The following is a 12,833-nucleotide window of genomic DNA, read 5'->3' on the forward strand; positions in this document are numbered from 1 at the left end:
GAAAAAAGGAGCATAAAGAAAATCAATAAAGAAAGAAATAAAAGGAAAGTGGTAGAAGATGAAGGAAAGGCAATAAAAATACAAAGAAGGAAAAGGGAAAATGGGATAAAATCATGACAGAATTTGAAGCAAGAGGAATAGAAAAAACGATCAAGGGAGAAAGGACAATTGCAGACCAATTAGGAGCAAGGATGAATGGCAGAAGGAGAAGGAAAGAAAGAATGACAGAAAATGAAGAGAAGAAAGAACGATAGAATAATAAGGGAAGGAAGAACGAAAAAAGAAGAGAGGGAAGTAAATGACAAAAGAAGAAGGAATGGGAGAAGAATGACAAGAAGGAGAAGGAGAAGAAGAAGAAATGAAGGAAGAATGACAGGAGAAGAAGCAGAAGAAGAAGAATTGAAGGAGGAATAACAAGAAGTTGCAGAAGAAGAATTGGAGGAAGAATGACAGGAGAAGAAGGAGAAGAACTGAAGAAAGAATGACAGGAGGAGAAGAAGAGAAGAATGGCAGAAAAAAGGAGGAAGAATGGTAGTAAAAGGAAGGAAGAATGACAGCAGAAGAAGAAAAAGTAAAAGGGAAGAATGACAGAGGAAGGGAGAATGATATAAGACAAAAGAAGAAAGGAAGAATGAAAGAAGAAGGAGAAGAAGAAGAATCATTACATTGTAACACCTACGGTCAGGTTGACAAAGTCCAAAAATTGTTTAATATTATTTCATTAGATATGTTTAACAGTTTGCCTAAGAATGCCCACTCAGTTGGCTTATTTAGATTTAATATAGTTTTAAAAATGACTTTTAGATAATCCTTTTTATCGTATTAATGAATTTATTTGACAGCCATATGAACTTGAAATTTTAATGTTTCTTTTATTGATAATTGTTTATAATTACTCAATTGTAATTCTGACTAATAAGCATGATTGATTGATTGATTGATTGCATTGATTGATTGATTTATTGATCAGACGAGACCACGTTTACTTCTATCGTGTATTTAGTCACGAAGTTGTGGTGTCAGATCTGATTTTAAGTACATATTCACGTCCAAATACATTATAAAGGCGGATTATTGAGTAAATATAAGAGTAGATCAAATAATGTCGAAGAGATATAAACAGAGTGAGAAAAAAGTGAATATAAAATAATTTAGTTGTCTATAGTAATAAAGCGTATTCAGAATCTCAGCGCTGAGCAATCTGATGGCATCACGGTGTTCCGAATTTCACCGATGGCGACACTGATGCTCCAGCGGTGCCATCAGCTTGCAGAGGTGGTGGCAGTCTCCATCAGCCGCCATCAGTAAATCTGATTAGTTCTTCTATAGGGCGGGAATTAGCAGACGAATGACATCGTGCACTGTCGTGTCATGGCGGTGTGTTCTGCTGTATTGTTTACAATGAGCACAACGTAAAAACAATATGTTAATGGCTTATGAGCGAACATGTCAACGGACCAGTTATTACTACCGGTTCAAGAAATAAATTGTTTATGGTCTCTTTTCTTTGAACGAGATGGCAGTATTGAAATTTCGCAAAATTTTGCTACCGTAGCACAGACAACAACTTATACTGTCGCCATGACAGCCATCGATCCTTCCAGCAGTTTTGTTCCTATTTCGCTGCAGCGTGACGTCATTGTTGTCCACCGGTCCGGTGAGATTCGGAATACGCTGAATGGTGCAGGAAATTGACTACGGAAGAAGAAGTAAAATTGCATGCAGGAGTAGCTATACAAAGTGAAGAGCTTACAGCCGTCTCCGAGGACGATCTGTGTGACGGCGCCGAGCGGGATCTTGTAGACGTGCACACACTCGCAGTAGCCCTGGGAAGCCGCGCTGGCTGGACACTGAGGTACCCCGGTCCTACCCAAGGGACAGAAAACGTTCGATGGGAGCTGTTGTCCCTGGCTGAGAATCGGAGATGGCGGCGTCAGGAACGAGATGTTGTTCATACAGCTCGTCACCAGGTTCCTATCCGGCGCAACTGCAACACACAACACACTGATGTAGTAACCTAATTGGGAAGACATGGACAGGATTGTACTTTTTATTAGCGTAAGGTACAGTCTTAGGAACAATTGATGGCGGGACTCTTGGTGGTGAAAAGGTTTAAGATATATGTACAAAACGCAAAAAAATGATGAAAAATTAGAATATTCAAAATATAACTATTTTAATAGAGAATTTTCTCCCCTTTAATATGATATAAGAATTTTCGATTTATGCCTTATGGTTTTTCAGATAAGTCGCATTTTCCAAAATTCTGCGTCATCAGCCACGGTCACTTCTACGAAGATCACTCCAAAAGTAATGCACATTTTTTAAATTTATTTTTTATTCTAAACCTTTGCAAAATATGGAGGTCATAGATACATCCTTCCCCCTTGTATTCAAATTTAATTTAAGTCGTTCCCTCGTGCACGCTACTGAAGAGTGGCTTAGATGTGTTGGTCCAGACTTTTATCGCGCAGGTATACAGGCCCTCATTCCAAGGTGGCGTAAGGCAGTTGAATGGTGCTGGGATTATGTGGAAAAGTGACGTATTGTTCCTGAAGTACGTATCTACATTCTATGAAAATAGCAAATCTGTAGGATAAAAATGTAATTTTTAAATAAATATTGTGGATTACTTTTGGAGTGATCCTCGTAGCTGTCAATCCCCTCGTCCAGCATTGCTTGTAAAATAAACTTATTTCTAGTCCCAAAATAGATGCATGGATATCAGGGCATGATCATTAGGTTGAAAACACGTTTTTACATAATGAGGTAATTAATAATCTTTTACTGTTAGTCACAAAACTGTAAATTTGTGTATCAGTGATGTTGTACGTCATTTTAATAAGAGTCCAAAAGTAGAAATTAAAATTCTGAGGAGGATGGGCATAAACTCCGGGACAAACACCATCACAGGATTTGTTGCATCAATGAAAAATAGGGACAAAAATGCCAAAAAAACATTCAACACCTGAAGTTAAAACAAGGAAGATGTATTTGAGAGGCAGAAAGAAGCTGAAACTGGACCGACATGAAGCTGCTTAAGGAGTGACATATGATGTTGGAGCATTCTAGGCTCTGAAAGTTTGTGGCTCATTTCCTGTAATTAGTAATCTCTAGAATATTTAATTCTTTTAAACATGATATCTCAGCCAAATATGGTGATACCAAGAAGATGTTTGTGTCATTTTGAAGCTTGAACTGTCTCCTAGTGCCTGACAATGAGTAAAATAACATTAATATAGTTAATAATTATCTATGGACTTTTTACATGATATATGCAACATAAAATATTAGTATAAGTTATATATATGGTAATATTTAATTAATATAAATGAAAATAAAAAATAGCTCTGTATCAGGCAAAATTATTTAAAAACAATTCATCTTGCAGTGACAGGCCAATAGAGTTTACTTTGCTCACCTTTTGCTGCAGAATAGATTCTTTGCAACCAGTGAGCACTTGATCGCACGCAGAAACGTCTACGTGCTCTTGACCTTGACATCGCTGATCTGTTTAAATTGAATTGAATTTAAATAATTTATTATTTAGACTGGGAAATTTTGAAATGATAGCCCTTTGTATTATTAATATTATATACGTTTTATATTAATTTATTAAATTATTTATTTACTTATTTAACTCAGTATTTATTTTAAAGTAGTGTGCAAGATAATTGAAGAAAATACTTCTACCGCATTAAATGACTATATAAACAGTAGATTATAGAGGAAGACAAAATCTGTGAACTCATACCAAGGTAGCGCTGGTAACTCCCTGCGTTGAAGAATGTCGTCTTGTTAAACACATTGAACGTAAACTCCTGAACAATGTTCACATCAGGTGGTCCGTTGATGACGTTCTCAGTGTCAGGGATGGAACACTTCAGCTGAGAGACACATACTCCACCTTGGCCACTGCCGCAGGTTGCGTTCTCCGGGTTCGCCACCTGTGCAGGACAGCGTTCAAACACTGCACGATATAAAATGGAGTAATCGTGCATTGGAAAATATGAAATTGATCTCTATTCCAAATCTATATCGTTTCAAGATTGCGGTGTTCGTGCCTTTCCATGCTCTTTAAGATTGCGCAGGGATGAGCATTTACTAGTTCGTGAACCGGAAGTACTTTGAAACTTCCTTCAAACACCAAGAGATGGAGCTGTGATTTACAGTGCCGGTCTCTTCGTATCAGTGGTTATGTACCGTACAAATCAAAACAATTGAAGGGGTCAGAAGCAAACTGGTATATGTGCACTTTGGTTACATTTGAGAAAATGTGATTGAAAATGTTTAAGCTTTCGTTAAATCCGTAAAGTTTTAATTTTAATATTAAAAAAGTATTATTTTACACCAGCGGTGACCAAAACTCAAACTGCAGTGATTACATGCGACAGACAGCCTATGAAGTAAGGAGACGGAGGAAAGGTACTTGGCATGAAAACTACAACCAGTGGTGGTTCCTGTACTAACATCTTGATGAATCCCGCAGATAAAAATTTCAAGCTTTGCTGTATCAATAATATCACTACTGTCATCAATAGCCAGTGAATAATAGGCTCTACAATTTTTCTTGCTTCTTTCTTAACCTTCCTATTGAATATAATCAGGAATTTTCTAAATTCTTCTCTCGATACTTGGTCGAGAAATTCATAGTTTTTTTTTTCAAAATTAAAAACTTCTTATGGACAAGTTATTTAAGCTATTTTAATCATTACTCTTGTGAGAAATTCTGTTCTATTAAAAGGATTTAGAGCACGAGATATTTCAAACCCCATTAGGTAGCTGACTTCCTCACATTTATGTCATCTTTCTCTTCCTGGCTATGATTTAAGACACGTCATTTCCTGGCGTTTAACAGTTCGTTGGCACATAATATTGATAATTTTTTTCTACAATATTATTATTAAATGAATAACTAATAAATAGTTACCCTCATCTAAAGATTAAGAAGATTAAAATTGAGATAAAACTTAATAATTGTATCCTTCTAGGGGGAAGATCTAAAAATAATCTTCATGCAAGTACAGACGAATTATAGAAACACATACTTTGTGGTCAGTACTAATAATAATAATAATAATAATAATAATAATAATAATAATAATAATAATACTCACAAATGGCTTTTAAGGAACCCGGAGGTTCATTGCCGCCCTCACATAAGCCCGCCATCGGTCCCAATCCTGTGCAAGATTAATCCAGTCCCTATCATCATCCCCCACCTCCCTCAAATCCATTTTAATATTATCCTCCCATCTACGTCTCGGCCTCCCCAAAGGTATTTTCCCTCCGGTCTCCCAACTAACACTCTATATACATTCCTGGATTCGCCCATACGTGCTACATGCCCTGCCCATCTCAAACGTCTGGATTTAATGTTCCTAATTACGTCAGATGAAGAATACAATGCGTGCAGTTCTGCGTTGTGTAACTTTCTCCATTCTCCTGTAACTTCATCCCTGTTAGCCCCAAATATTTTCCTAAGCACCTTATTCTCAAACACCCTTAACCTATGTTCCTCTCTCAAAGTGAGAGTCAAAGTTTCACAACCATACAGAACAACCGGTAATATAACTGTTTTATAAATTCTAACTGTCAGATATTTTGACAGGAGACTAGATGATAAAAGCTTCTCAACCGAATAATAACACGCATTTCCCATATTTATTCTGTGTTTAATTTCCTTCCGACTGTCATTTATATTTGCTACTGTTGCTCCAAAGTATTTGAATTTTTCCACCCCTTCGAAGGATAAATCTCCAATTTTTATATTTCCATTTCGTACAATATTCAGGTCACGAGACATAATCATATACTTTGTCTTTTCGGGATTTACTTCCAAACCGATCGCTTTACTTGCTTCAAGTAAAATTTCCGTGTTTTCCCTAGTCCTTTGTGTATTTTCTCCTAGCATATTCACGTCATCCGCATAGACAACCTGATGTAACCCGTTCAATTCCAAACCCTGCCTGTTATCCTGAACTTTCCTAATGGCATATTCTAAAGCGAAGTTAAAAAAGTAAAGGTGATAGTGCATCTCCCTCCTTTAGCCCGCAGTGAATTGGAAAAGCATCAGATAGAAACTGACCTATACGGAGTCTGCTGTATGTTTCACTGAGACACATTTTAATTAATCGAACTAGTTTCTTGGGAATACCAAATTCAATAAGAATATCATATAATACTTCCCTCTTAACCGAGTCATATGCCTTTTTGAAATCTATGAATAACTGATGTACTGTACCCTTATACTCCCATTTTTTCTCCATTATCTGTCGAATACAAAAAATCTGATCAATAGTCGATCTATTACGCCTAAAACCACACTGATGATCCCCAATAATTTCAACTACGTACGGAGTTAATCTTCTCAAAAGAATATTGGACAAAATGTTGTACGACGTCAACAAAAGTGATATTCCTCGAAAGTTACCACAGTTGGTTTTGTCCCCTTTCTTAAAAATAGGTACAATTATGGACTCCTTCCATTGTTCTGGTACAATTTCCTTTTCCCAAATTGCAAGTACAAGTTTATAAATTTCGCTATATAATGCAGTTCCACCCTCTTTTATTAATTCTGCTGGAATTTGATCGATACCTGGAGACTTGTACTTTTTCAGATTTTCTATCGCAATTTCCACTTCTGAAAGCGTGGGTTCAGGTATAAATGGCTCAGCAGTTTGTATTTCAATTTCGTCCCGATCATTTCTATTTGGCCTATGTACATTTAATGGTTGCGCAAAATAGTTTTTCCATCTCTTTAGGATTGATGGAGAGTCTGCAAGCAAGTCACCATTCTCATCCTTGATCACGTTTACCCTTGGCTGATATACGTTCTTAAATTCCTTTATAGCCTTATATAAATCTCAAATGTTTTTATTCTTGCTATTTGTTTCTACCTCATTCAATTTTTCCTTCAAGTAATCTCTCTTTTTATTCCTAAGTGTACGACTTGCTTCCCGTCTTTCATTGAAATAATTATCTCTCTTCTCCTCAACTGGATCCTGTAAGAATTTCAATTTTGCCTGTTTCCTTCTTTCTACTACCATGCAACAATCTTCATCAAACCACGGTTTCTTTTTCTTAGTTTCATAATAACCTATGTTCTGCTCAGCTGCAATTTTGATACTATCTCTGATATTTTCCAACATAATAATAATAATAATAATAATAATAATAATAATAATAATAATAATAATAATAATAATAATAATAATAGTAATAAATTATTCAGCGTGGAAATTAATGTTTCTATATAGTCCTAATTGAACCGTTGAGCAAAGTAAACATATTACATTTTGTCCGACAGAACAACAAAAAAGTTCCCCTTCACATTCTTTACGATGCCACCTCTTACTGCTTGTAGAGACAGAGTTTGCAGAGCGACATAATACCGCCACTGCTTGCCTTCAGTACGTGAATGAAACACACAGCAATGTACAGGAAACTCCTCGTACCCGTCTGAATTCCTGTGATTACAGGATGTAATCACGACACCCGTTTTGGTCTCCGCTGTTTTACACTGATATTAATTCGAGCTGAAAATTGAGATCAAAATTACTTTAGAGGTTTTTTTAATATACTCGTTCTGAAAGACTCAAACGTCCAACAATATTACTCCTGGATTATTTAATATTTTTAAAATCGTGTAGGTATTCCGAACATTTTCCCAGCTACTTTCACCACAGAAATTTCAATCAATTCTCAGTCAATTAATTTTTTTCAACATGGCCATGCATGCCTTACAAGAGACTGAGTGATCTCAAAAGATATGTAACACTCGTAATGATCCTGTGTTCTTCGTGGTTGGTCACGTAGGGCCGTATTCATAGACATTCTTAGCGCGGGCTTTCGGTGGATGATCAGCGAACTAACGTTTTTCGTATTCATAAACCAGTGTTAGCGATATAATATGATATGAATCCTGTTTAGCACGCTCGTAGCCCGGGCTAGCGAAATGTCTATGAATATCACCCGTAATGTCTTTGCGAATTGCTTTAGTGGACGCCTATTAATATTTTATTATAAAAGGCAAAGACCATTTCCTTATTTGGCAGCATAGAAAAACAGCTGTTCTTCCCAGTCATCATGAAATTTGCATTTAAATGATTATTTCATTGTCTTTGAGATCGCCATGACAATAATTCAACTCGCATTGTATGGGGGGGGGTGCGAAGGGGTAATGGTGACATTTCTAAACAAAATATTTAAGTGCATCCAGGGTAAGCTAAAGCATAAGCAATTCATTAACAAACGGATATATCTTTTAAACAAATCACACATTGAAATTCAAATTATAACTTCACGGAATTTACTAAAGCTGAAACATTTTCAATTGCATTTTCTCAAAGCTAATTAATGTGCTCTTATACCCTCAATTGTTTTGATTTGTACGGTACAGAACGACTGATACGAATAATTTATTGTGGGTGACGTACCGTCCCACTCCTGGCGAAGAGTGGGTAGTAGCCAGGATCGCCAAGCAGCGCTTCGTTCGTGCCCTCGTAGCGCAGGACCCCCAGCTGGTAAACTTGGCGATCAGCTTCGGAGCACTCCGACAGACCTCTCATGTGTATCCAATACGAGCCAGCCTGCTGGTTAGCGTTCACCACTACGTCGTACCGCTCTCCTGCAACAGAAACATACAGTAGGCCAGTGATGTCAACTGATGCCCATAGGAGCAAGCGCGCGCTTTAGAGCTCAGGAGAGCCTGAGCGCTTTACAGCGGAAAGAAAAGAGACAGACGAAAGAGGTAGTATATGCCTGTTGGTCGAGCTATATACAGGGATGGCCAGCACTGATTCAATGGATAAAGGGAAGAGAACTTATTAAAACTGTATCCATGTTAATTTTTAGGTTTGTCTGAGAAGTATAAGTGCATTATAAGAATGCAAGTTTTAATTTTAATGTTCATTTTTCACAAGTTTGCTTTTTTATTCAAAAGGAATATTTTCTCAACTTTTTTTTTACACAAAAGTGAAATTTTCAGATATATTTGTTTAGTAGCCTTACAGGTATTAAAACAATGTTTTCGTAAATCTAAGATATCGTAAATACGTATTACTGAAGATAGTGTATTAAAATGTTTGAAAATATTCGCATGGATAATGTTTGTAAGGAAATGAATTAACAAAGCAAATACTGTTACAACACAAACAAAAATATGTGTCTATGTGTTGGTAAAACTTCAGCTCTATAGCTTCAGCAGATTTCGAGATAATTTAATATTCTGATAACAGAAAGTTGCGCACCAATATCACCTAAAAGCATAATGCGATAAGAGTTTTATTATGTAATATTAGTTAAAACATATACCTAGACAACTTTTCTTTGTACTATAATATTGTTTTGATTACTTTTATAAGACTAAAGATACCATCAATATCAATTTCAACTTATCTTGTCATGTTCAGTGTCTTTCTTTGGGATAACACTTTCTTTATGAATGGTGTGTTTAATCACTTTATACAGTATAGTTGTAGTTATTATGGAATTTGTGTGAATATTCCTTCTTTATTCTTTATTATGTTATTAACGTTTAAAACACAACTGCAATATTAGGCTAAGAAATAGGTGTTAGTACTTTTGTTTTACAGACGATATAGGAAATAACAAACAGAAAGAAGCCATATAAATAACGACATAAAATTTCACATTCCATATGAAGTTTGTGCACCACTATTTTCTTAGACCAACAGGCTGCTTATTCCTCCTAGCATACCTAGCGCTTAATGCCCGCGTACGACGTCAAGGTCAGAAAAATGCGCATGCTTTGACATCACTGCAGTAGGCCTAAGTCCATACGAAGACGATATCAGAAACGGGATTCAGCACGAATTTTTTACTCCTGAAATACAAGAGACATGGTCCAGGTTGATATGGTCTTTTTGGAAGTATTGCCAATAAAATTGTTCGCACTCGTCCCAACGTGTCTTCCATTTCTGAAAGATATACTGAAACCCATTTCTGACATCGTCTTCAGAACTGCATCCGGCTTTTTCAGAACTGCTATTTTTGAACCCATTTCATGATGAGGGAACGAAGTAAAAGTCGCACGGAGCGAGGTCTAGGCTCTCCGGACGATTCCAAGTGAATACATACATAAGTGTTCTGCCCAAGGGCAGGTCTTCACTATAAACCCAGCATTCTTTAATCTTTCCTATTTTCTGACTTCCTTTTAGTCTTCGAATATGATCCACTTATCTTAATGTCGTCTATCATCTTCTTCTACTCCGAACCCTTTTCCCGTTCACCATTCCTTCCAGTGCATCCTTAAGTAGGCAGTTTCTCCTAGCCAGTGACCTAACCAATTCCTTTTTCTCTTTCTGGTCAGTTTCAACACCATTCTTTCTTCACCAACTCTTTCCAACACAGCTTCGTTTCTTATTCTGTCTATCCATTTCACACGCTCCATTCTTCTCCATATCGACATTTCAAATGCTTCTACTCGCTTCTCTTCACTTCGTCGTAATGTCCATGTTTCTGTCCCATACAATGCTACACTCCACACAAAGTACTTCACTAGTCTCTTTCTTACTTATTTTTCCAGAGGTCCGCAGAAGATGCTCCTTTTTCTATTAAAAACTTACTTTGCCACTGCTGTTCTCCTTTTGACTTCCTGGCAGCAGCTCATGTTACTGCTTATAATACGCCCAAATTATTTGAAGCTGTCCACTGCTCTACTGCCTCATTTAGAATTCGCAAGTTTACTTTCTTTACCTTTATTCTTATGACCATGGTCTTCGTCTGGTTGGCATATGTTTTATTTAACGACGCTCGCAACTGCAGAGGTTATATCACCGTCGCCGGATGTGCCGGAATTTTGTCCCGCAGGAGTTCTTTTACATACCAGTAAATCTACTGACATGAGCCTGTCGCATTTAAGCACACTTAAATGCCATCGACCTGGCCCGGGATCGAACCCGCAACCTTGGGCATAGAAGGCCAGCGCTATACTAACTCGCCAACCAGGTCGAAACTGGCATTTATCTTCATCCCATACTGCTCTTTGCTGTCATTTAGTTCCAGTAGAATATCCCTTTGTATCATCTCCTCTTCTGTTAACTGCCCCATATCATCAGCAAATCTTATGAACTTTATTATTCTTCCTCCTACTATCACTTCTCCCATCTTCTTGAAACAATTCTTCACTAAATCCTCCAAGTAGATGTTGAACACGGTAGGTAATAAAGAGTATCCTTGACTTCTCTCCCTTTTCGCTTCTGACATTTGTTCTATAGAAAAGACCAAAGATATTGTTGCCGATAAACAGCTAAAACAAAATCGCTATATTGGCAACACTGATTGGTGCAGCTTTTTTGCAACTTGCAACTCTCTGCTTGAACATGATCATTTTACGCGCCATAAGTACTGGTATTTTAACTAAGAATGCCATAATTATATGCAAATAAAATAAGCAAACATAAGAATTTTCTACTAGGTTCTAACATAATTATAATTATATAACTTACCTAAAGAATTAAGTCATTGTCATTGTCACTGAAGATGCAGTACACAATATAGCAACGGCTGTTGCCTGTGTGAAAAACTGTTGGATAACAAACTCAGTCAATGAATAATTTCGAGGGTAAAATTGTTCCGGGGCCGGGTATCGAACCCGCGATCTTTCGTTAAACATACCAACGCTCTACCAATTGAGCTGCCTAGAAACTCACCAGACACCGACCCAATTTTTCCCTCTATATCCACAGACCTCAAAGTGGGCTGACAACCGTCAAGCAACCAACATTGTTTGCATACAAACTCTGTGTGACTTAAATTGTGGTTTTATTGTTAACGAACAGTGATATGTATTATGAAATCTCGATTTTGAAACTCAGTCATTGCTACGCAAAGGCAGACCAGAGTGAATTTACTGTTCGCGATTGTCTAGATCAGGCCTGCACAAGGTTTGCCCTCTCCGAGCTGGCTCACAGCTCATGAGCGGAATGCAGATATTAGCTGCGCTCTGTATAAGGGTGGACTGGAAGAATGGGTGATCTCGTACAAAATATACACAAGAGGAAGTACTATTACGAGTGCTTATGAAATGAAATCCCGTTCATTGTTTGCAAAACTATCTTGGACTATTATTAATTAATAAAGAAATATTCAGGCCTATTTTACAGAAGTAATAGAAATTCTATAGCTACTTAAATGTACAATATCATTTTGTTCTATTTTTATTGATCAGTACATCAAAACAAGGTTTTATGCTGTTGGCAGCTGAAAAGAATAGTAGCCTACTGATCGTAATGAAACATCAATTACAGATGTTCGATGTCTGCCTTTATTAATGTTGATTATAGAAAACAGTTGCTCACAAATATAAATGTTGAGCCAAACATAGCAATCATTTTCACAGCCAACCTGTGTAGATGTGGATATTATTGCTAATGTTTAGTCTTGTAAAACTCAACAAGGCTAGTAGTATTATTCAAACGATCTTTAGCCCTTAGGTCACATTGAAGATCACTAATTTCGAGCAGTAAATCGTTAAATGTTAAATGTTAAATGTTATGTTCCGTCTTTTAGATTCCTCCATACTGTACTGTAGCAGTACGTAAGCAACGTGAAACAGTTATTAAGAATAGGCCTACACACTTCACTCCACTAGATAGCTGAGTGGTCGTTTCCCTCTCCTCTACCTATAGCAAGTGTATGTCATTCTGACGTATCTTCCTCTCCGTTTCGGCGAGCGGTAAACACGGCTCTCCCGCTCCGAAGGAGCGCGCGCTCGTTGAGCGCTGTTTGTGCAGGTATGGTCTAGATCAGAAGTCTCCAAAAGCGTACTCGCGAGGAAGCCCCTGAACGGAACCGAAGCCAGTACGTAA

At 37.2% G+C, this 12,833-nt stretch overlaps 1 protein-coding gene across 1 annotated transcript in view; it reads right to left on the reverse strand.

Moving 5' to 3' along the window:
• LOC138695000 (uncharacterized) overlaps nt 1–12,833 on the reverse strand; it is a 42,439-nt gene that overhangs the window by 6,383 nt on the left and 23,223 nt on the right. The window contains exons 8-10 of the mRNA XM_069819277.1: nt 8,439–8,629; nt 3,755–3,947; nt 1,754–1,987 (exon numbers count right to left, since the gene is read on the reverse strand). Coding sequence (XP_069675378.1) covers nt 1,754–1,987; nt 3,755–3,947; nt 8,439–8,629 — 618 coding nt within the window. The remainder of the gene's footprint in view (nt 1–1,753; nt 1,988–3,754; nt 3,948–8,438; nt 8,630–12,833) is intronic.

This window comes from Periplaneta americana, chromosome 1, assembly GCF_040183065.1.
Source record: "Periplaneta americana isolate PAMFEO1 chromosome 1, P.americana_PAMFEO1_priV1, whole genome shotgun sequence".
Lineage (NCBI taxonomy): Eukaryota > Metazoa > Arthropoda > Insecta > Blattodea > Blattidae > Periplaneta > Periplaneta americana.